The following is a 25,407-nucleotide window of genomic DNA, read 5'->3' as shown; positions in this document are numbered from 1 at the left end:
TCTGAAACCTTCATTTTCCTGATAAGGAAATTGAAAAATATGTGAAATAATTTACACAAAGTCATACATCTAGAAAATGGCAGAGCCAAGATTCACACCCAGATCTGGCTGACTGGAGAAACTGTCACTCTTTTAACTGTTAGTACTGAGAACAGAGGCTCACAAAATATCCACTCATTTGCCTATTGAGGTCTAGGAATGACCAGACAAAAGTACTATATAGCTGATGGACTCTGTGAAGCTGAGAGATAAATTACAAGTTCTAAATGAAGATGACACTTGATCCTCCATTCACTTTCTTATCTTCCATTCTTTCATGTTTAATAAGAGCTTGCTCATACATTATATGGGCCTCATACTTTGTTCTGGTTGCATTCCCATACCTATCTATCTATCTATCATCTATCTAACTAATCATCCTTCTTTCTCTGGTGATTATAAATAATTATAAACAAAAAAACAATGAATTTGAAGTTGATATATCACCTATATTCTGAAGCTGAAAAATGAAATAGCTGGATCTAATAGACTTGGATTCTGATGATCCATTAACACAGACATAGAAATCTTTATAGTCTGGTGACTCCAATTGGGGAAACCTGCATCCGACATTTTTTCCATTAGCCTTGATATAATCAGTACACTGTAATGCATGATCCAAGCCCTCATACCTGTAAAAAGAAGCATTATGAGAATTGTATTTAACAATATCTTCAGATATCATGGTACTCCATTTTCAATTATATTAAGACAACACATGGATTTTAAAAATCACTTAATAATATGCAATATTTATTGAGCACCTACTGTATGACAGTCCCTATGATAAGTGCTAGAGATTCAACAGTAAGGAAAGCAGACATAGTCGATGATTAAGAGAAGCTGAGATTTATATAAATAAGAGTGCATGGTGCTGGCGCTGTGGCTTAGTAGGTTAAGCCACCGCCTGCAGTGCCGGCATTCCATTTGGGCACCAGTTAGAGTCCCGGCTGCTCCACTTCCGAGCCAGCTCTATGCTATGGCCTGGGAAAGCACCAGAAGATGGCCTAAGTCCTTGGGCCCTTGCCCCCACATGGGAGACCTGGAGGAAGCTCCTGGCTCCTGGCTTCGGATCAGCACAATTCCAGACATTGTGGCCAATTGGGGAGTGAACCAACGGATGGAAGACCTCTCTTTCTCTCTCTTTCTCTCTCTCTCTCTTTGCTTCTCCTTCTCTCTTTGTGTAACTCTGACTTTCAAATAATTAAATAAAAATCTTAAAAAAATAGTGCATTATACCATCTTTAATATTTTACTGGGGAAGTTATTTTAGAAGAACTCTGACTTTCAGATAAATAAACCTTTAAAACAAAATCTCAGAGAAGACAAAACACATCCCTATGATAAAAATGTAGATACCGTCTGGACAATAAAGAGTTATAAACAGTCACAGTTCAGAGAAGAATTGAACAGAAGCTGACGTGATCAGGAAAGTGTTAATGAAACTGGATACCAGATGGGCCCTGAAGAACGTATAAAAGTTCATGAAAGAAATAGACTGTCAGGGGGCATTCCAGATGGCAATGCACACAAAAGGCATTAAAAGTCATAACACGGGTGAGAAAAAAATGTAGAGATGGATCTAAAAAGAGTAGAACCTTCGCACTGGTCATGATAGATGACAGTGCTGGAAAGGCAGTGATAGAGTGAAGCACAGACTTGAATGGCAGCTAGATTTTGTCTTGGGAGCAATGAGTTGCCACTGAAGGTTCTGAACAAGGGAGTTGCATATGAAAATGGCAAAGTAGGAGGATAAAGATGGCTTCGACGTGAAGAATAAATAGGAGCGGGGGGAGACTAAAGCAGAATGACCATCATTTGGTAGGCCACAATAATTACCCAGGTGCAGAATGAAGGGAGCCTACAATGGAATTCTTACAGTACAAAACAGAGATGCAGCCTTGCAAAAAGAGTCAAACACGTTGACCACACTACTGTGAAATAAGTATGGAATGAAGCAAATAGAAGAGCCACGATGGCTTTAAGTATAAAAGCCTCAAGGACAGTTAACAAAGGTAAGAAGTCAGAAAACAAGATCCATTTTAATAATTTCTTTCCTCAAAAGGCAAGAATGTAAAATACGCTACAGTTTCTGTGTGTGTGTGTCTCTCTGCCTTTCAAATAAACAAAAAAAATACATTTAAATATGTCAAAAAAAATTTTAGGTTATAATTTCCTCAATCTAAAGGATCCAAAACTTAATCCAGTACAAGATATATAAAATATATATATGTATAAAATATATATATATATAAAATATATATATAAGGATTCCTTATTTTACTCATTGAATACTTCCCACTGTATATAGCTTAAAACCACTTATTCCCATTGAAAATTCCAAATAATTGTAAAGAGCCAACATAAGTATAACTGGTAAATGCAATGAATGTAATTTAGGAAAATATAGTTAATCATACTGTGGATTAATGCTGGTAGATGTTTTCCTAATATTTAATTCCAATTATGCAATTACTTACCAATAAAACAAGTAGTAATTGGCATCAAAGTGTACACCCTTGCCAGGTTCCCAAGAACAGAGCAAATTTTGCCAGTTGTAATATATGCAATCCATATCTTTAATTTTGGTTTCCAAATTTCCTAAGAAATGAATGAAATATGAATCCTTGAAAGGTGTGATGATGAATAATTCGTGAAATTGCTATGCAATTTTACTTCATTTCCTTTGACTTCTCTACTTCATTTAGCATTCAACATCATAAAGAATATTTCAAAAGAGAGTTATTGGAAATCACTTCACTCTTAAGTGGGATATGCCAAAGCAAAAACATTTGGAGGATTCATGATGCCAGTATAAGCATAAAACACGGATTAAAAGGATTATTCTAGGATGTTATGAGCAGTTGAGCAAATACCAATGCATGTTTACTAAGATGACCCCAAACTTGGGAATTATATTAATATAAGAAATGTGGGTTTTGCAAAACACATTTGCTAATTTAGAGAATTCAAAAAGGCCAATCACCCACTACTATTTTGTGTCACATTGTCAGAGAATCTATTGTACACATGAGTACACTATAGTGCATAAGAGTTAAGAGACTTATTCCTTACATACAGTATTCCGATAGTATTAAATTTAAAGAGATCTATGATTTAACCTTGTTCTGGCATCCAGTAAGTAGCTTCTGACCACAAACTTCGAACTTCTGATCCATTCGTGCATTGCTTTGGCAAAAGCGTGTGGATTTTGGCTTCAATGCCCTTGTTTAGATCAAATCCATATTTGTAACGTAGATTCTTAGTAATGACAGTCTGATAAAATGATGACACAAAGTCAAGCTTGGAAACAGGTATGGTATGATAAGCCATATTAATAAGACTAAGAAATCATTAATATTCTGGAGAGTTCATAATATCTAAGACACTCCTGAGGATGATTATCTGATACAATGCCCCGAATACATTTCTGGCAGAGCTTACCTATATATCACATCATTCCATACAATCGTTTGAATAACATCTCACTCAAAACAAAACCAAAAATGAACTACTAGAAGGGAAGAAGGTTCTAGAGCAGAAACTTGACCTTTAACCAACTTGGAATTAAATAGATAATTCTCACTAACCATATGCACATTTCATGGCAAATAATTTGTTACCTTTTAAATATAATGAGAAACCTTGAGAAATCACATAAAGTGATATTCTGGAGGTAACCAGAGAAAGTCAGACAAATTACGAGCTCCTAGAGAATGAAAAACATAAATTCACTGCACCACAGCACCAACCCCTATGTTATTTATGCTTATGTACCTCCTACCCCACAGAGTGTGGAGCACAAAATGCGCCTCATTCAAATTGTCCCTGGAAACCACAAAGCTCAATTAAGGAGATAAAAGAATGACTTCTACGACCGAAATCCTTGAATGAGCACGTTTGTTGAAAATCTGAATTGCTAATGATTCGGTAAACTTTCATTAAACACTTAGTATAATACACATATGCAAAGAACAATGCCGTGTCTTTTGTGGAAGTGTATAGATAAATAAGGTTTGATTCCTACAGAGACACACCTCACAGTCCAATAGCATTCATAAGACTCATGTCTAACTATATAAGTAACCGTAAAGCATGCTAAAATGCATAAGTGCTCTCTTTCAAGTCCATATTCCATGGGACCAAGTATCTTTTCTGTGCACTTCCAATAGTAGACCTTACAATGGATGGGATGAAAATATATGTGACAGGATGCTTAGAAAATAGAAGCAGGCATGAAAGCTTGCTACAAACTAATTAGAACCACTGAGATTTGGGAATTGGAGTGGGGCATTGAAGTGAGGACTCAAAAGAAAACACCTAATGATCACTCTGATGGTACAAGTATATGCTTTACTTACCTTCCATCTTCCACCACCAATGCTTCGAAACTTTAGTTCATATTCTACTGCACATGCCTTGAAATTTTCCAGAGATACTGGAGGTTGCCATTGTAAATACAGGAAACCTAAATATCCAGGATCAACTATCTCAAAATCCTCAGGGGGATTAACTGAAATAAAATCACCAATATATTTTGATTTTTCCCCATGGAAAAGATTGTTAAATACAGATATATAGATTTTTTTCTAAATGCTGATCAACCGAGGAATACATTTAAAAATGTGCTACATCTATGATATGGGATATTAGTAAGTCATAAAAGGGAAAGAAGTACTGACCCATTCTACAACATGGAAAACACTGTGCTAAATGAATGAAGCCAGTCACAAAAGATAAAAAAATTATATGGCTCCATGAATATGAAATAGCTACAATGGTAAACCCTTAGATAGAAACTAGATTTGTGGTTGCCAAAGGCCAAAGGGAAGTGGGAAGTGGAATGGAGTATGACTGCTAATGGACAGAGGGTTTCTTTCGGAAGTGATGAAATTATTCCGGAATTTGATAAAGCTTTTTTTAGAAATCCAGATTACTGCTATCCAAAGGGATCTTCAAAAGTTCATGGAAAATTCTCATTTTAATTACATTTTCCCATGCATTTTTTTAAAAAAAATTTATTTATTTATTTACTTATTTATTTGAAAGGCAGAGTTACACAGAGAGAGAAGGAGAAGCAGAGAGAGAGAGGTCTTCCATCTGCTGGTTCACTCCCCAATTGGCCACAATGGCCAGAGCTGCGCCAATTTAGCCAGGAGCCAGGAGCTTCTTCCGGGTCTCCCATGCACATGCAGGGGCCCAAGGACTTGGACCATCTTCTACTGTTTTCCCAGGCCATAGCAGAGAGCTGGATTGGAAGTGGAGCAGCTGGGACTTGAACCAGTAGAAAGCAGTAGAAGATGGCTCAAGTGCTTGGGCCCCTGCACCCACGTGGGAGACCCAGAAGAAGCTCTTGGCTCCTGGCCTCAGATTGCATCAAAATAAACATCTTTTCATCCATTTTCTACAAACTTTTGAAGTATTCTTGTGTGTGTGCAAATAAATATATATCTATGCTTTAGATATTTATATATAATTTATACAAATATTTGTATAATATATAATATTTTATAATAAATATGTTTATGTGTATGTATTCTGCATCTATTCACATATATTACACATCTATACACATCAGTTCACACACACATCCTATACAAGGAGTCTACAAAGTTTGTAGCTCCAGACATTGTAACCATTTGGGGAATGAACCAGTGGATAGAAGATTTCTGTCTCTCCCTCTCTCTGTAATTCTGCCTTCCAAATAAATAAATAAGTCTTTAAAAAAAAATGCACACTTCTCACAAACTTTGTAGACTCCTTGTATAGGATGTGTGTGTGAATTGATGTGTATAGATGTGTGAGTGTAATATATGTGAATAGATGCAGAATACATACACATAAACATATTTATTATAAAATATTATATATTATACAAATATTTGTATAAATTATATATAAATATCTAAAGCATAGATATATATTTATTTGCACACACACAAGAATACTTCAAAAGTTTGTAGAAAATGGATGAAAAGATGTTTATTTTGATGCAAGAAAATTTTGAAATTCATGCATAGCCATTTTCATAATAAGAATTTTCCACAAACTTTTGAAGACTGCTTGTGTGTTTGGCTGTGAGTGTGTGTATGTATGTGTGTGCATCCTAGTACATAAATATACACATTTAATAATTCTATAAAATTTCCTACTAATAAATCAAATAGTACTATAACATTCCCCTCTTATTCTCTTACTAGCAATTTCCACTCATTTCTGCCAAATCATTTACTTTAATAGTTCACTTCATAATTTACTGAGGTGAGACAAATATGGCACAGATTATTTTCTGAGCCAGGACTCCATCTCCTCTAAAGAAGGTCTCTGCTGAGGATGAAATGAAAATCCTGTTATTTCAGTCCTAAAGATTAGAAATTGCTGTCAAATGCACTATTGTAATCACCTTTTTTGATAAGAAAAGTTCATTAGACATGATTTAATAATTCTATAGTTATTTGTTAATTTTATTTTAAATTTTGTAATTTTTTCTTATTAATCTAGCTATCATAAAAGGTAAGGATAATTATTAAGAAAAGTTTCCAATTAGTTAAGTACCAGGCAATGACCTTTTTTTTTTTTTTTTGACAGAGTTAGACAGTGAGAGAGATAGACAGAGAGAAAAGTCTTCCTTCCATTGGTTCACCCCCCAAATGGCTGCTATGGCCAGTGCGCTGCGCCGATCCGAAGCCAGGAGCCAGGTGCCTCCTCCTGGTCTCCCATGCGGGTGCAGGACCCAAGGACCTGGGCCATCCTCCACTGCCTTCCTGGGAAAGCAGACAGCTGGACTGGAAGAGGAGCAACCGGGACAGAATCCGGCACCTCAACAGGGACTAGAACCCGGGGTGCTGGTGCTGCAGGCGGAAGATTAGCCTAGTGAGCCACGGTGCCGGCCAAGCAATAAGCTTTTAGGTATTTAACCTATGTGGATCCTTTAAAGAGTTCATCGAAAATGCTTATTATGAAAAATTATGCATAGGTTTTGAATTTTTGTCTGACAGTATACTTAACTTTTCATTCCATTTTCAATAAACTTTTTGAAGTATCCTTATATCTTTTGTGCATGAGTTTCTGGAATATCTCTAATAACAATCCATCTACTAGTTATGCACTTCCATAGGGCAGGTTGAAAGGACAGTTATTATCCCTAATTTTAAAACTCTTCTAGGGGCTGGCGCTGTGGCACAGCAGGTTAACGCCCTGGCCTGAAGCGACGGCATCCCATATGCGTGCCGGTTTGAGTCCCAGCTGCTCCTCTTCCAGTCCAGCTCTCTGCTATGGCCTGGGAAAGCAGTAGAAGATGGCCCAAGTCCATGGGCCCCTGCACCCACATGGGAGAGCTGGAAGGGCCCCTGCACCCTCATGGGAGACCTTGAAGAAGCTCCTGGCTCCTGGCTTCAGATCTGAGCAGCTCCGGCCGTTGTGGCCAATTGGAGAGTGAACCATCGGATGGAAGACCTCTCTCTCTCTCTCTCTCTCTCTGCCTCTCCTCTCTCTGTGTAACTCTGACTTTCAAATAAATAAATAAATCTTTATAAAAAACTTCTAATATTAAGTTTATTTAGATTTTTTTAAAGATACATTTCAATAGAGTTTTGTTTTGTTTTCTGTTCATTTTTAATTACTACAAGCTTTGCATGCTCTAAGGCTCAAGGCCTTAGAGAAAACACAACTTTCAATTATGTAGGCTTTTTATAAAGCTTGAGTTACATAAGGTTTAAATAAAAGTTTATTTCTACAATAGCTGAACAACAACAACAACAACAAATCTATGCCACTGGAGCATGTCTTTGATATAGTAATTAGGATGTTGCTTGGGACACCCACAATTCCATATTAGAATGTTTGGGTTCAAGTCTCAGCTACATTCTGGATCCCAGCTTCCTGATAATGCACACCCTGGGGGGCAGCTGATGATGGTCCAAGTGTTCAGGTTCCTGCCACCCACAAGGGCAACACAAATAGAGTTCCCAACTTGTGGCTTCAGCCTGGCCCAGCCCTGGCCACTGCAGGCATTTGGAATGTGAACCAGCAGATGAGAGATTTCTCTCTCTCGCCCACTCCCTCCCTCTCTCCCCAACTCCCTCCCTCTTTGCCTTTCAAATAAGTAACAGTATAAAAAATTATTAAGGGACATCATTAAAATCCATATAAGGTGTAGGTTTACCTTTTATCTCAAGATCTGAAGACGAAGTATAGCCAAATGCTATGCAAATGAGAAAGATAGCCAGGCATCTGTTATACAAACAAATGAAAGCCATTTCTCCAAGGTTTACTATCTTGATATCTCCTAAGAAAGAAACATATAACATTGTAATTTTGTCTTACTTCAAGCAATCAAATGGCTAAATGCTATTAAAATACTTTGAGCAACTCAGCACCTCTACCAAGCAATAGGAAAACTGTATTCCCTTGAACCATGAAAATAGAAATAATCAAGTTTGGAACAAATACAATTAGAAAGGGAGGGTTCTAGTTCCATCATTCTAATGAGAGATAAAATAAGGCAAAAGAAAAAAGCCCTGTAACTCTTCACCTGCACACATATACTTTTCTACATGCTACGAGCAGGACACAGTACTTAAAAATAGCCTTCAACCTGTCAGTGGAGTCAGATCCACCAGAGTGTCCTTGTTGGTGCATAAAGGGAATTATGACATCATTAGTCTCCATAGCAATGCTCTCTCCTAGCAACAAAGACAACACACTGACACATTATACTCTTCTAAAGGGAAAAAAGGTATTTGAAAGTTATCTGACCACTGAGAAAGTTCAAAGCCTACATCAGAAAGCTCAGATAACTCAGAATTTTACTTTATTTCTCCAGAAATATAAAATAATCATCATCTATTCTTATATCTGTCCACTTCTGTCCCTACTTCCTGTATTAGGAAATGACATCATCACCCTCCCAGTGGCCCAAATGAGAAACTTGCGAATATTTACATCATTCCTTTTGCATACAATCTCTCCATTTTCACTACCACTTCCTGAATTTAAGATCTCAACCTCAAGGATCTCCTTATCTAGTCTTTGCTGCCTGCAAACTATCTTCCATATCACCTACAGTGAGAATAACCTTTCTAAAAGGCAAACCTGGGACAGTGCTGTGGCATAGTGGGTGAGGCCACCGCCTGCAGTGCCGGCATCCATATGGGTGCCGGTTCGAGTCCCAGCTGCTCCCCACTTCTGACCCAGCTCTCTGCTATGGCCTGGGAAAGTAGTGGAGGATGGCCCAAGTGCTTGGGCCCTTGCACCCTAGTGGGAGACCTTGAGGAAGCTCCTGGCTCCTGGCTTCGGATGAGCTCAGCTCCGGACATTGCAGCCAATTGGGGAGTGAACCAGCAGATGGAAGACCTCTCTCTCTCTCTCTCTGCCTCTCTCTGCCTCTCCTCTCTCTGTGTAACTCTGACTTTCAAATGGATAAATGAATCTTTAAAAAAATAAAAAATAAGCCGGCGCCGTGGCTCAATAGGCTAATCCTCCACCTTGCGGCACCGGCACACCGGGTTCTAGTCCCGGTTGGGGCGCCGGATTCTGTCCCGGTTGCCCCTCTTCCAGGCCAGCTCTCTGCTATGGCCAGGGAGTGCAGTGGAGGATGGCCCAGGTGCTTGGGCCCTGCACCCCATGGGAGACCAGGAAAAGCACCTGGCTCCTGGCTCCTGCCAGGATCAGCGCGGTGCGCCGGCTGCAGCGGCGGCCATTGGAGGGTGAACCAACGGCAAAAGGAAGACCTTTCTCTCTCTGTCTCTCTCTCTCACTGTCCACTCTGCCTGTCAAAAAAAAAAATAATAAAATAAAATAAAAAATAAAATAAAAAATAAAGAGCAAATCTGAATTTTTCACCTCTTAAAACTATAACACCATTTCACTGCCAAAGAATACAATTTATCCATCTTTTTACTCCTGAAGAATATTGGCTTTATGATTACAATTTAAAGGAGTCAGGCCTACACAACATACTAGATCAAAACAACTATTGGTAAAGCAAAAACACCACATAATATACTCTGAGTCTATATTCCTTGAACCAGTAACTTCACAAAAGTTTAAGGATTAAAGATCAATTATCACAACATTCAAGGACTACCTTTATCTATCCTTTATGGACTAATTCAGCAGGACCTCCCTCTCTCCCCACCCTACCCTCTTCATCCTACCTGGTCCATCTGCAAAGTTCTAATGTTGTAAGCATCAGTTATTACATCATAGAATCTTGAGGTCAAATTTTTGAAATCATCAGGTATACTAAAGGCAATGTTGGTCACACTCTCCTTTAATATACTGGAAGGTCAAACTCAGATTTGCCCAAGATTATTACATAGCAAGTTGTTGAAAGAGTTGGAAATAGGGCAGAAATATTTTGATTCCCAGTCCTGTGTATTTCACCCTGCTATGCTTGATTTAGCATTATGAAAGCTATTCCTCCAGGACCCCACTGTTTAAGTTTTCCTTCGGTTAATTAACCAGTCTAAGTCAACATCATGTTATATTTCAGAAGTCTACGCATCATAATACCCTATGCCATTTCTCTTACTGAGATCCAGCAAATTTCTCTTCTCAATTCCTCCTTCCCCATCCAGCAGACCATGGCTGCTCATTAATGCATCTGTAAATGCTAGGTAGATTGGGTTACCACAGATTACAAATCCTCCACAGAGCTACTCTAATAGATTAAAATGATCTCACTGCTTACTGTTGGGCCCAAAGAAATAGATCTGACAAAGATGCAGTCTCACATGTTCCCTATAATGACTAAAAACCTCTGGGGCTGGCATGGTGGCATAGCTGGTTAAGCCACTGCCTGCCACACCAGTATCCCATATGAGTACTGGTTGAAGTCCCAGTTGCTCCACTTCTGATCCAGCTCCCTGCTAATGCATCTGGGAAAGCAGCAGAAGATGGCCCAAGTACTTGGGTCCCTGCCACCAACGTGGGAGACACAGATGGAGTTGCAGGCTCCAGACTTTGGCCTGGCCCAGCCCTAGCCATTTGTGGCCATTTGTGGAGTGAACCAATGGATGAAAGATCAAAGATTTCTCTCTCTCTCTCTCTCTCTCTCTCTCTCTCTCTCTCTCTCTCTCTCCCCTGCAATCCAAATAATTCTTCAAGGAAAAAATTCATTCTATTTCATTTCTACAGTATTAAAACCTAACTCAGACTATTCTGAATCAGCCCAACACATTTAAGGAAAGGTAGGAAATAGGTTTCCAGAGTCATTTGATGGATTAACTCACATAAGGAGTTCCTAAATTACATGTAAGCATCCAACCTAGACTTTCCCCAACGAACATAAAAACAGTTCTATTCTGGGTTGCAGGATTTTTAGTAATACAATGAGTTTTTTTTTAAAAAAAAAGGTTTATTCACTTATTTGAAAAACAGAGTGATGAAAGAGAGAGAGAGAGAGAGAGAGAGAGAGAGAGAGAGAGAGGGAGGGAGGGAGAGGGAGAGGAAGAGAGAGAGAGAGAGAGAGAGGGAGAGGAAGAGAGAGAGAGAGAGAGAGAGAGAGAGAGAGAGAGAAAGTGCTTCCATTTGCTGGTTTACTTCCCAAGTGCCCACAATAACCAGGACTGGGCTAGGCCAAAGATAAGAGCCTGGAACGCCATCCCAGTCTTCCATGGGAGTTAGAGGGACTATAATACTTGAGTGATCACCTGCTGCTTCCCATGGTGTGCATTAGTAGGTGGCTGGATAGGAAGTGGTGTGGCTGCATACTTGAATCGCCACTCTGGTATGGGATGTGGGAGTCCCAAGTAGGGGCTTAACCTGCTGCACTCCTACATCTACTCCAAATTAGGGGCTTTATATACTGTATAGTTACAAAGGAGACCTGAGTTTTTCACAAGTGGGAGGAACCTGAGGACAAAAGGAAGGTGAGAGGGAGGAAACACAGACAATATTTTTTTTTAAGTTTCCAATATACTCCACACCCCCAGGCCACAGTGGACAACCACTCATCTGGTCTTTTTTTAAATATTTATGTATTTATATGAAAGGCAGAGTTATAGAGAGAGAGGGAGAGGTAGAGATAGAGAGAGGGGAAGAGAGAGAGAGAGAGAGAGAGAGAGAGAGAGATCTTCTATCTGCTGGTTCTTTCCCCAAATGGCCACAACAACATGGGCTGGGCCAAGCTAAAGCCAGGAGCCAGGAGCTCAACCCAGGACTCTTACCAGAGTGCAGGTACCCAAGCACTTGGGCCATCTTCTGCTGCTTTTCCCAGGTGCATTATCAGGGAGCTGGATAGGAAGTGGAGCAGCCAGGAATTGAACTGTCACCCTTATAGGATGCAGGCATTGCAGGCAGCAGCTTAACCTATTATGCCACAAGACCGGCCCCCATTCATCTGGTCTTAAGTCTGTATTATGAGAAAATAATAGCAAGTTGTCCAAGCTCACACAACTCATTGGTGGCAAAGCTAGGACTAGAAACCTGGTTTCTTAAACTCTTTCAACTACTTAACAAATACATTTTCTTGCCATAAGAAGTCTGTCTTGTACCTGTTTTACCAATAATCCTCCAGCCCCCAACCTTCCCCAACTTACTATCACTATCCATATCATCAACCCACCACACAATTTATCACCATATTTCTGACATAGCAATAATTTAATAAACAATCATTGAGCATTTCCTTTTGTCATATAGTATCCCAGCTAAATTATTTTTTTTAGATTTTTTTATGTATCTGTTTTTTTAATATTTATTTATTTATTTATTTGAAAGTCAGAGTTACAGAGAGGCAGAGGCAGAGAGAGAGAGGTCTTCCACCCACTGGTTCACTCCCCAGATGGCCGCAATAGCTAGAGCCAGGCTGATCTGAAGCCAGGAGCCAGGAGCTTCTTCTGGGTCTCCCACATGGGTGCAAGGGCCCACACACTTGGGTCATCCTCCACTGCTTTCCCAGGCCATAGCAGGGAGCTGGATTGGAAGTGGAGCAGCAGGGATTTGAACTGGCACCCATATAGGATGCCGGTAGGCAGGTGGTGGCTTTACCAGTTACGCAACAGCACTGGTCCCTTATGTATCTATTTGAAAATCAGATTAACAAGGAGAGAGGGAGAGACAGAGAGCAAGAGAGAAAGAGATTTTTCCATCTGCTGGTTCACTTCCCAGATGGCTGCAATGGCCAGGGCTGGGCCAGGCTGAAGCCAGGAGCCAGCAGCTTCTTCTGGGTCTCCCACGTGGGTAAAGGGGCCCAAGCACTTGGGCCATCTTTTGCTGCTTTTCTCAGGCCACTAGCAGGGAGCTGGATCAGAAGCAGAGCAGTCAGGACTCAAACTGCCATCCATATAGTATGCTGGTGTCTTGCCGGTGGGTTAAGCCACTGTGCCACAACAAAGGCTCCACCAGCTAAATCCTGAGTAAGATGCAAGGTGCAAGTAGCAACAGTCATAGTATCTATAATAACATGGAAACTTCCTACCATTTCTTCAGTATTCACAGCATCCAAGGCACTGCCTGATACTGAGCACTGTGCTTGCATTATCTCATACAAGCCTCATAATCAGCCTTGGGCATAGGTATTACTTTTAGTCCCATTTTAAAAAACCAGAAGCAGATGTTAACCTAGAGAAATTAAACAATTTCGCCCAAGTCACACAGGGCCTAACAGTTCTTTGTATTTGAAGCTAGGCAATCTAGTGCCAGAACCCTCAATGGTAATGACTACAATAGGCATTTCCATGCCTAGGATCACCGTAGAGGACAGGTCTTAGTTTCTGCTTGCTTAGCTTCATACAACACTAGTTCCGAGATAGTTTCCCACTGAGGATGTCCTCTGAAATGGCAAACCAAAAGCTGCTTCTTTTCATCCTCCCTTTCCTACCTTTTCAAAATCATGCAACATTAGATCCTCTCTAAGAGTTGGCTGCCTAACCCTTGCATCTTTGGAGAAACTCCAGGTACTTACCAATTATATGGTTTCTCAAGAAATGGGTTATCATGAGCAGGTATCACAGGCCCTCTTTTTCTTCCCTCTCTACTTGAGAGACATGATTAGAATTGCCAATATTTTCTTCCTGTCTGATAATCAAGTGTGGTGAAAAAAAAAATGAGATAGATGTTCTTGAAATAGCCAGAGAGCCAGGACAAGTCACAAGATAGGGGAAGTTTTGGGTGGGGCTAAAATCCATGTAAAGCAAATTTAGAATCATAGCAAGCTAATATGGAAGCTGACAGGACTAATGATCCTTTGGATAAAGAGGCAGATACATAGGTGAGGTGTTTATTATAATAAAAGGCACAATGGCATTAGTATCAATCTGGGTTTCACTCCTGCCTCAACCACTGTGCTCAGAGGCAAATTATATCACAATTTTCATCCACATTAAAAAAAAAAAAAAAAAAACGGGGGGCATGGGACTGGTGCTGTGGCAGGTTAAAGTCCTGCCCTGCAGTGCTGGCATCTTATGTGAGTGCTGGCCCGAATCTCAGCTGCTCCACTTCTAATCCAGCTCCCTGCTAATGCACCTGGGAAAGCAGTGGAGGATGGCCCAAATGCTTGGACTCCTGCACCCATGTGGGAGACCTGGAAGAAGCTCCTGGCTCCTGATTTTGGGTCAGCTCAGCTCCAGCCAGCCATTTGGGAAGTGAACCAGCAGATGGAAGACTTTCTCTCTCTCTCTCCCTCTCTCCCTTTCTCTGTAACTCTGTCTTTTAAATAAATAAAATAAATCTTTAAAAAAATGTTTAAATGACCATGTTACTTATATTGCCTCTGGGTGAAAAAAAAAAATCAGTCTTATAAAATTTGATACTTTTAGCCGGCGCCGCGGCTCACTTGGCTAATCCTCCACCTGCAGCACCGGCACCCTGGGTTCTAGTCCCGGTTGCTCCTCTTCCAGTCCAGCTCTCTGCTGTGGCCCGGGAAGGCAGTGGAGGATGGCCCAAGTCCTTGGGTCCTGCACCCGCATGGGAGACGAGGAGAAACATCTAGCTCCTGGCTTCCGGTCAGCGCGGTGCACTGGCCGCAGTGCACCGCCGGAGCGGCCATTGGAGGGTGAACCAACGGAAAAAGGAAGACCTTCCTTCCTCTCTGTCTCTCTCTCACTGCAATGCCAGCATCCCAAATGAGCTCGAGTTCAAGTCCCGGCTGCTCCACTTCCAGTCCAGCTCTCTACTAATGCACCTGGGAAAGCAGGGGAAATGGCCTGAGTGCTTGGGCCCCTGCACCCATGTGGGAGATATAGATGGACTTCCAGACTCCTGGCTTCAGCCTGACCCAGCACTGACTGTTGTGACAATTTGGGAAATAAAACGGCAGATGGAAGACCTCTTTGTCTTTCTCTCTCTGTAACACTTCCTTTCAAATAAATCATAATTTAAAAAAAAATTGGCCAAAACATAGAGAATAAGGTTTAGGGAAAAAGAAATTAAGAAAATAGAAAAGTAGAGGTTACATAAAGGAAAGTAGTGTAATTGCAGACTTAAACATCATCTGGAAGTGAAATGATAAACTGACATGGTCTTACCTAGGAAGACATTGGCTAAGAGACCTAGCCTCCAGCACCAGATTTTCCAGGTGATCTTGGAAAATAATAATAACAGGGAATATAGTTTATTTAGCCCTTACTAGACATCAAGCTTTGTGCCAGATGTTTTATATGGATTAGCTCATTTCAATCTCACCACACTGATAGCCAGTATTATTATTCCAATGTTACAAATGAGGCATTTGGAGTTCAGAAAATTTAAGCAAATTTCCCAAAATCAAACCACTTAAGCAAGAAAAGATGGCTATATATGATTCAAATGATCATGTTCCTTTTAACATAATAGTATTGTCTTTCAACTAATCTCATTCTATGAAGCTCAATTTCCTCTTATACAAGTTATTCCTAGGATGGCATTCCAAATTTCATCAGTTAATCTACTGTATATCCATCCATAGTTTCAGGATGGGACTCAAGAGCACTTCCTGGAAAACCAATTTTGTTTCAAAAAGACCATCCAACATGCATAAATGTCTAGTCATAGTTTCTGGAGTATAGCCATGACTTGGCATCACACTCAGAAAGTCGGTAACCTGCCAGGTCTTAAGTCCTGAAAATGTGCTGAGATCAAAACATGGCTCATTTATGCTGTAATCAGCCTATGACCTGGTGATAAGTCAAATCTAATGTAAATGATAACTAACAAATAATATGCCCTGCAGTGGAGTAGCTTATAAAGAATGCTGAAGATGATTTTGCATGCCTTCAAACACAAAAGGGCTTTGAATCAGACAGCTTCACCATGTTTGCCACTAGTCAAGTGGTGTAAGGTATTTCCTACCAAATAATCAAGAAACTTAAGCACACGCTGAATGATGAAAATCATCATGTGCATATGAAGTACAGGCATGATTTCTTTTCAACAAATACCACTTTAACATCCAGTTTTATATGTTTATATTTACATTCCTGCTAAGTTTACATACCAGCATGGAAATTTATGAAATATGCTTGACAAAACTTGTAAAATCATAGGAGGCCATACTATTCCACAATTTTTAGGTGGTTTCCTATATTAGTTCATCTAGCTAATAAGTTTTTTGAAGCACTGTCAAAGCTAGAGAATTCAGTTTTCAACTACCATAGCAACATGCAACTTTACAATGCTAATTTATGAAGCCGTTTACATATTTCAGAATGTGTCCTTACTCTGGGCAGATCAGAGCTTTATTAGTCTATAATCCAATAAATCACCAATAAGCCTTTAAACTATAGCCCATTAAAAATGTTTTAACAACTCTTTTTAAAAAGTCCTAAGTCATCAATTAGGAACTATTTCTTAGAACAATCAAATTGTTATTATTAAATATACTTTCTATTGTATTCTAAGCAAATAAAGTCAGCTGAAGAGTAACACACTATCCTGAAAGACAATACTGCTCTGGAACTAGCAAAACAGTTACTCTTGTTTAACACTCTTCTCCACTCTCTCATATGCTTCCAAACTGTGCATCCAAAACTTTCCCATCACGTAACCTCTTCAAAAGTAAGTGAGTGTACCCTACCCTCTTACTACACAGAATAATAGAATACAAAATGTAAAATAACAAGTTTTATAGTACTTTAAGCTTATTCTATCTGTATGTTCTTTCATAAGGTATAGATTGCAAGCACGTGGAAATAGTATTTTATATAGTGTCATTAGTCATGGAAAAGAATGTTAACAAAATAACAAAATATTTCTATCATTGTATTCATTATTCAACAATTATTTGGGGGAGCCTACTACACACCAGGCACTGTTGTAAGTACTGAGGATCTATCAGGGAAGTAGCCAAAGTATTTACTCTCACTTGTGGTGTGGGAGGCAGACAATAAACACATCATATCATTAGAAATGCATAAAGAAAAATAGAGCCTGGTAACATGAAAGGGTGACAGGTGTTCATTTTGGACACAGTGGTCAGGTAATGCCTCTCTGAGAAAGTGACATTAAAGGCCTCAACGAAGTGAGAAGATAAACCAGGTAAAGACACAGGGAATCTTCTAGGTATAAGGAAGGGTACATTCAAAAGCCCTGAGGTGGGAATCAGCTTAGTAGATCCAGGAATAGCAAGAAAGGAAATAGAAAAGATTAAGAGATGACTAGGCAGAGAGTAAATAGTGAATTTACCATTTAATTTCAGTGAAATGGGAAGTAATTGGACAATTGTGAGCAGAGTGATGTGATATAAACTATATTTTAAAAAGGCTATTGGGCCGGCGCCGCGGCTCACTAGGCTAATCCTCCACCTAGCGGCGCCGGCACACCGGGTTCTAGTCCCGGTTGGGGCGCCGGATTCTGTCCCGGTTGCCCCTCTTCCAGGCCAGCTCTCTGCTGTGGCCAGGGAGTGCAGTGGAGGATGGCCCAGGTGCTTGGGCCCTGCACCCCATGGGAGACCAGGAAAAGCACCTGGCTCCTGGCTCCTGCCACCAGATCAGCGCGGTGCGCCGGCCGCAGCGCGCTGGCCGCGGCGGCCATTGGAGGGTGAACCAACGGCAAAGGAAGACCTTTCTCTCTGTCTCTCTCTCTCTCACTGTCAACTCTGCCTGTAAAAAATTAAAAAATAAAATAAAATAAAAAGGCTATTATATCAAAGGATACGGTAGAAGCAATGACTCAGACTGGAGTTGATAATGACTGAGACCAGGTAGATAGCAGCAAAGACACGTGATAGAATTTACTGGTAAATTGAGTGTATGGTATCAGAAGATGACACCTCTACGTTTGACATGGCAGTTAATTGTTTATGAGATCTGGGGACAATGGTGAAGACCTCAGTTTTAGATGTTTAAATTTGAGCTGCCAAACTAATATCCAAGGGGAAAGATGAGTACCTTGACTCTGGAAATTAGGGGAAAGACCAAAGCTACATGGAGACAGGACACAGAAAAATGATTTAAAGCCATGAGATCAATTAAAGTCACCTAAAGTTGTGCAGATGAGATAAAGAAAGGAGGACCAATAATATAGAGGCTAAACAGATGAGGAGGTGCCAACAAAAGAGAATAAGGAGAGCCAGACAGGCAAGAGAAAAACTCAGAGTTTGTGTTGTCCCAGAAACCAAACTGAGAAAATGTTTCAGGGATAGAGTGCTAGACAGTGGAGGGATAAGCATCTGGCACAGTGTTAACATGCCACTTGGGACGTCCACATCCCACGTTATAATGTTTGGTTTCAAGTCTCAGCTCTACATCCAATTCCAGCTTTCTGATATTCCACACTCTGGAATGCAGGAGGTAATGACTGTAGTTGGGTCCCAGCCACCTAACTGGGTCGTTCTGATTGAGTTCCCACTCCTGGTTTTGGCCTGTTCCAGTTCCAGCTGCTGCAGGCATTTAGGGATTGAATTAGTGGATGGAACATCTCTCTCTCTCTCTCTCTCTCTCTCTCTCTTAAATAAATAATTTTTTTGAAAAAAGAAAGAACTCAAGGGTAAAAATTCCAGACAATGAATATAAATAACTTTTAGAAATAGAGTAAAAACCAAAATGTTTTTCCTGTTCTCACAGTCAACTCAACACGGTATACTTCACCTCTGGCCACCAAAATGTGTGAGGATTTCAACCCACCAACAATCAATCAGTTCTCTAGTAGATCCCAAATGGGTTCCCTCCAACTCAGTTCAATTCTAACAATGTACACCTAGAGATAGCGTCAGATCCCACAGTTGAAGGGCTCAGTTCCACAGACTCTGCCTCCCATTTTGGATGCCTGTCACAATTACTAGGTTGTCAGTTATACTTCTGGGTGACTGGCTATAAATCAGGGGTTCCCATGGCCTCCTCTTTAGTTTCAACTTATTTGCCAGAGCAGCTCACAGGACATAGAGAAACACTTACTAAGGTTTACTCGTTTATTATAAGAGATGTTATAAAGGTTATAGATGCAGCCAGATGGAAGAGGTGCATAGGGTAAAGTCTGGGGATAGGGGTGTGGAGTGCAGTTTCCAGAAGCTGTGTGCCAGAAAACTTGAATATACATACATACATACATATATACACACATATATCTCAAAAGATACTGAAACATTCCTAGGACTCCATTCAGTCATTACTGTATCTATGAGCGTATTTTCCAGGGCAAACTCACTCGGGCATGCAGGCTTCCAAATCTCACAATTACTCCTTTGAGAAGTTTGCTCTGAAGGGGGCATAGGAAGCTATAGCTTAGAGGATATTTCTCATTTTCTCCTCTTTAAAACATGAATGTAGAGCATTTCACATGAAGAGTTGATCCTGCTCTGCCTTAGATTGTTGCCATGCAATTCATTAATGGCAATGTTCTTATTTAAGGGATGTAGGTCAGAGGTCTTTGGGTTTGTACTTATCAAAGAGTACCCTACAAAGAGCATTTTTCTAAGGCAATTAAAAACAACCAATGTTTAGCTTCACCTGTGATTGCTATAACAAAGGTATTATATCTGTTCAAATTGTTGTTGCAAACCTATCTCCAATTTCTTGCATCTCCAAGGAAATATTAGCTTTTAAAATCCTGCCATTTCTCCAGACTCCAGAACATCTCTACTTTCTGTGTGCAATTTGAGGCTTCATTTGTTTTCTTCTAGACTTATTTTCTGCAGTAAAAGTCATCAGAAAGAACTTTAGCTATCTATTCATAAGGCAGTTTAAAACCATCATCGTTTGTCTGGAAACATGACTGAAGATCTGAATTAAGGGAAGGCCAGGACTTCTAGTGCAGGTCCCAATTTCAAATGCAGAATGGGAAGAAAAAAAATATTGTATTTTGAAAGCATTCAATCTAAGTGAGTCAAACAATATATCCATGCATACTCCCTAAGAGTTCCAAGTACCTCTCTCCTGGCAAGATTATTTTTCCTGGCCTACTTAAGCAGCCTATTTGGAATGCAGACTGTGGAAGGTATCAATTTCATCATTTCAGTCTCTTACTGTCAGCTTCATGCTCATGCCCCTCTCTCATCTGGTTTCTTCCTCTTCTTCTTCTCACTTTTCCTCTTCCTCACTGATGTCTCTCTTTTCCATCAAGTTGATATTAAGATATTTTGGGACCACAAGCTGTCTTTAAATATCACGGTGGGGCCTGCGCTGTGGTGTAGAAGATAAAACTGCCACCTGCAGTGCTGGCACCCCACTGCAGTCCTGGCTGCTCCACTTCTTTTTTTTTTTTTTTAACTTTTATTTAATGAATATACGTTTCCAAAGTACGAATAATGGATTACTATGGCTTCCCCCCCATACCGTCCCTCCCACCCACAACCCTCCCCTTTCCCACTCCCTCTCCCCTTCCATTCACATCAAGATTCATTTTCGATTATCTTAATATACAGAAGATCAGCTTAGTATACATTAAGTAAGGATTTCAACAGTTTGCTCCCACACAGAAACATAAAGTGAAAAATAATAGATGATTTTTTTTAATGATGATGAAATCAGATCAGACCTATTGTCATGTTTAATCCCAGTGAGAGTCAAGTTGGGAGTTGATAGTTTCTTTTCTTTTTTTTTTTTTTTTTTTTTTTTTTTACAGAGGATCAGTTTAGTATGCATTAAGTAAAGATTTCAACAGTTTGCACCCCCATAGAAACACAAAGTGAAATATATTATTTGAGTACTCGTTATAGCATTAAATCTCAATGCACAGCACATTAAGGACAGAGATCCTACATGAGGAGTAAGTGCACAGTGACTCCTGTTGTTGACTTTACCAATTGACACTCCTGTCTATGGCATCAGTAATCTCCCTATGCTCCAGTCATGAGTTTCCAAGGCTATGGAAGCCCCTTGAGTTCTCCGACTCTTATCTTGTTTAGACAAGGTCATAGTCAAAGTGGAGGTTCTCTCCTCCCTTCAGAGAAAGGTACCTCCTTCTTTGAAGACCTGTTCTTTCCACTGAGATCTCACTCACAGAGATCTTTTGCCAGAGTGTCTTGGCTTTCCATGCCTGAAATACTCTCATGGGCTTTTCAGCCAGATCTGAATGCCTTTAGGGCTGATTCTGCTGGCTGCTCCACTTCTAATCCAGCTCTCTGCTATGGCCTGGGAAAGCAGTAGAAGATGGCCCAAGTCCTTGGGCCCCTGCACCCACGTGGGAGACCCGGAAGAGGCTCCTGGCTCCTAGCTTTGGATCAGCCCAGCTCCAACTATTGCGGCCAATTGGGGAGTGAACCAGTGGATGGAAGATCTCTCTCTCTCTCTCCCTCTCTCTGCCTCTCCTCCTCTCTCTGTGTAACTCTGACTTTCAAATAAATAAATAAACCTTTAAAAAATAAATATCAGGGCAATCTCTCCTCTCAAAACATTTTTCATTAGTTCCTTGGTTTCGGAATAATGTCTTATGTGCAACAGTCGAAGATTCAACCCATTTTGCAGACTTGTAAACATAATGTTTCAAAGTTCTTATGAACCAAAGTTATTTTTGCTTGCATGTGGGCAGAGCTTTATTGTTTTTCAGTGAATTGATTGCACTTCATAATAAATTAATCTCAGGCTTTAAGATGACTAATCCCTTTTAACCGGCCATTTAAAGACTAAATCCATCCCTTAGTCCTATATGGTAAGTCTATTTACCTCAGCCATCTTTTCACTGTTTTTGATAGACTAGACAGCATTTCTTCAAGTGACCTTAGAGTCTTCTCATTGAAAGAACCTCAGAATTTCTATTGTTTATACCCCATGCCTGACTTCTGCCTTTGCTTGCTATATTGGTGCTGACATGGTCGGAGGCACCCATCCAGATCTTTCCACAGGCATTTCCTGACACAATGCTGCCCAGATGAAAAGACACAATGTTCCCTGCCCTGGAGTCTGTTGCCAGGGCAGACCAAAAAATAGCTATTATAAAGTGTGGCCTTTCTCTCAGGCCACTGGTAGAATGGGGAATTGATACCATCTTTTTGGAGATGGTGTGGCTGAGATTACGAGTTGTTCCCCGACATTTATTCTCCCTTTCTTCACAAGTAATGGGACCCCCAAGTGTTAGCTACGAACATAGCTACACACAATAGACTATATTTCTTGGAGTCCTTTCAGTAGCATTGTGATTACAGTCTAGCCTCAGAGATGGAAAGGTTGGGCTTATTTCCAATCGTTGAGACAGTCCTCCAAAGAGAAAGGAGTTTTTCTCTCCTTTCTCCCTTTTCTCTGTCCTGCTTGTCAAAATGTGGGTTTGGGAATGAGCTACCTTTGATCAAGCGGATGATAGGACAACCTGGACATGGCACAACAAGAAGTCTAGAGTAACCCAAAGCTCCTTTGACTTTCATAAAGCTTTGGATTAGCTGCCCCAGACAGTAATGTGACAGCAAAATGAAGCACTTTCTTGCTTAAGCAAAACTTGTCACCTAAAATTAATTGGAGAGGTATTTAGCAATGTGTATCAAAATCCTTTAAAAGTTTATATTCTTTTGCACTGAAATTTTCCAGCAATTAAGGAAGTATGTATTTAGACAGCCTGGTCCCTCATTTTCTAAATATCCTCTGTGTCTGAAGCATAACTGCAGAGAGCTACATTTATATAGGTTCGTAAACATGTAGCACTTCACTTGGCTGAAGCTTCTGACCACGTACATGGAAAATAAACCATACGGAACTAACCTGTTTGCAAATATTGCAACCATAACATGCTGAAGTGGAAACTTTTCACAGTGACAAAATACAATGTGACAATACTTCAAGTGTCCAGCTTTGAGTCCTTCAAAGTCTATACTTTGTTTACTATATAAACATGAGGGTGGATGTGCTAGAGGAGCCTCTGTGGCCCTGTGGTAGTCCTGCTCACAGGAGTTGCTCACAGGTACCACAACACTTCTCCCATCCTGACATACAGTCACAGTTTTCTTTTCTTTTCTTTTCTTTTTTTTTTTGACAGGCAGAGTGGACAGTGAGAGAGAGAGACAGAGAGAAAGGTCTTCCTTTGCCGTTGGTTCACCCTCCAATGGCCGCCGCGGCCGGCACGCTGCAGCCGGCGCACCGCGCTGATCCGAAGCCAGGAGCCAGGTACTTATCCTGGTCTCCCATGGGGTGCAGGGCCCAAGCACCTGGGCCATCCTCCACTGCACTCCCTGGCCACAGCAGAGAGCTGGCCTGGAAGGGGGGCAACCGGGACAGAATCCGGCGCCCCGACTGGGACTAGAACCCGGTGTGCCGGCGCCGCAGGCGGAGGATTAGCCTAGTGAGCCTCGGCTCCGGCCTTGTACTCTTTTTTTTTTTTTTTTTTTCAAAAATTTTATTTTATTTATTTGAGAAGTAAAGTTGCAGAGAGAGAGAGAGGCAGAGAGAGCAGAGCAAGAGTAATATCTTCCATCTGCTGATTCACTCTCCATATGGCCACAACCGGCTGGAGCTGGGCTGATCTGAAACCAAGAGCCAAGAGAGAGCGTCTTCCAGGTCTCCCATGTGGGTGCAGGGGCCAAGCACTTGAGCCATCTTCTACTGCTTTCCCAGGCACATCAGCTGGGAACTGGATCAGAAGCGGAGCGGCCAGGACTCAAACGGGCACCCATATGGGATGCTGGCGCTGCAGGTGGAAGTTTAATTTACTATGCCACAGCACCGCCCCATCCCACTGGACTCCTTTGAATTGGGAACTCCTAACCTGTTTTGATTTTCTCGATACTGCCTACCAATGACAGTGAGGTTTATGTACAAATTTACACACACAAATGTATTCTTGCTTCCCGAAGTCTTTCACCGCAGCTTATATACAGATGCAGAAAGAGGTCAGAGATGTCACATGATGTTCCCACGGCCTTCTTTCATTCCAGCTTGTGTTTTTATTGCCAATGTCAACACTTTCAGCTTTGCATAACTTTCAGTTCACAGAGCTGTCTGTTTTTTCCAAATGCATCATCCAGATTTTATTTTCTTCCCTTCTTTATTCAATCCAGATCAGCTTCCTTTCCCCAAACTGAACTTGCCTTTCTGCTTTTTATCATACACTCCTAACAAAATCCCAACTCTGGATGAGCCTAACTCTCAGTTTTCTCTGTGCTTATACCTGAACAGATGAGAGCCAATAAAAGAAGTCCCACAATAGTTAAGTCCCATGCTAAATTCATAATATGCCAGTTTAAATATTCACATAGAACTACTTAGAAACCCTATTACATGGCTCCACTTAATCTCACCTCATTTTTGACAATTAAAAATCTTTTCCACTCTTTTTAATCCTCACATCCTTCTCTCCCAATCATCAGCACAAGATTTATTTGAAAACAAAATCGAAATTATCAGATTGGGGGGGGGGGAGGCTGGCACTGTGGTGTGGTGAGTAAAGCCACCACCCACAGTGCAGGTATCCCATACAGGCACTGGTGGTTTGAGTCCTTTTGCCTAAATAAATCTTACAAAGAAAAAAAAGGAAAAAAAAAGAAAGTATCAGATGGAATTTCCCTCATTTTCCTGATTTGAAATGAGAATATTTCCACATGCTCCCTTCTCTCCTGCTGTATTAAAGGAAGCATATTTCCTGTTATCTGGTACAATTTCTTCATGTGTTTTAAATTCCAACTCTGCTCATTTTTTCAGGAGTCATACACCTAAATATTTTATTCTCTCATATATCTTCAGTAAATGTAAGATGTGTATATGGGATCCAACTGAGGCCAGCACTGTGGCACAGCAGGTTAAGGCTGTTGCCTGCAATACTGGAACCCCATATGAATACCGGTTCAAGTCCTGATTGCTCTACTTCTGATCCAGATCCCTCTGAACGAACTTGGGAAAGCAGTGGAACATGGTCCAAGTTTCAGACTTCTAGCTTCAGCCCGGCCCAGCCTACCCATTGAATCCATTAGGAGGGAATCAGCAGATGGAAGAGTCTCTCTCTCTCTCTCTCTGTATGTATGTGTGTGTGTGTATGTGTGTGTGTCACTCTGCCATTCAAATACATAAATAAATATTTTAAAAAGATATATGT

General features: G+C 40.7%; 1 protein-coding gene across 3 annotated transcripts in view; it reads right to left on the bottom strand.

Annotated features, from left to right (window-relative positions):
• The window catches only part of IL13RA2 (interleukin 13 receptor subunit alpha 2), a 65,076-nt gene that overhangs the window by 9,545 nt on the left and 30,124 nt on the right, over positions 1-25,407 (bottom strand). The window contains exons 2-7 of one of the 3 annotated variants that reach the window (XM_051827270.2): positions 13,949-14,061; positions 8,204-8,326; positions 4,401-4,552; positions 3,162-3,315; positions 2,520-2,640; positions 487-671 (exon numbers count right to left, since the gene is read on the bottom strand). In XM_051827270.2, the coding sequence (XP_051683230.2) occupies positions 487-671; positions 2,520-2,640; positions 3,162-3,315; positions 4,401-4,552; positions 8,204-8,326; positions 13,949-13,982 (769 nt within the window). In that variant the 5' untranslated portion in view covers positions 13,983-14,061. Of the gene's footprint in view, positions 1-486; positions 672-2,519; positions 2,641-3,161; positions 3,316-4,400; positions 4,553-8,203; positions 8,327-8,572; positions 8,659-13,948; positions 14,062-25,407 lie in introns of those variants that run through there. The other 2 variants (XM_051827271.2, XM_008272903.4) reach the window with 2 other exon arrangements.

This window comes from Oryctolagus cuniculus, chromosome X (assembly GCF_964237555.1).
Source record: "Oryctolagus cuniculus chromosome X, mOryCun1.1, whole genome shotgun sequence".
NCBI classification, from domain to species: Eukaryota; Metazoa; Chordata; class Mammalia; order Lagomorpha; family Leporidae; genus Oryctolagus; species Oryctolagus cuniculus.
This window is presented reverse-complemented; position numbering and strand designations above follow the sequence as displayed.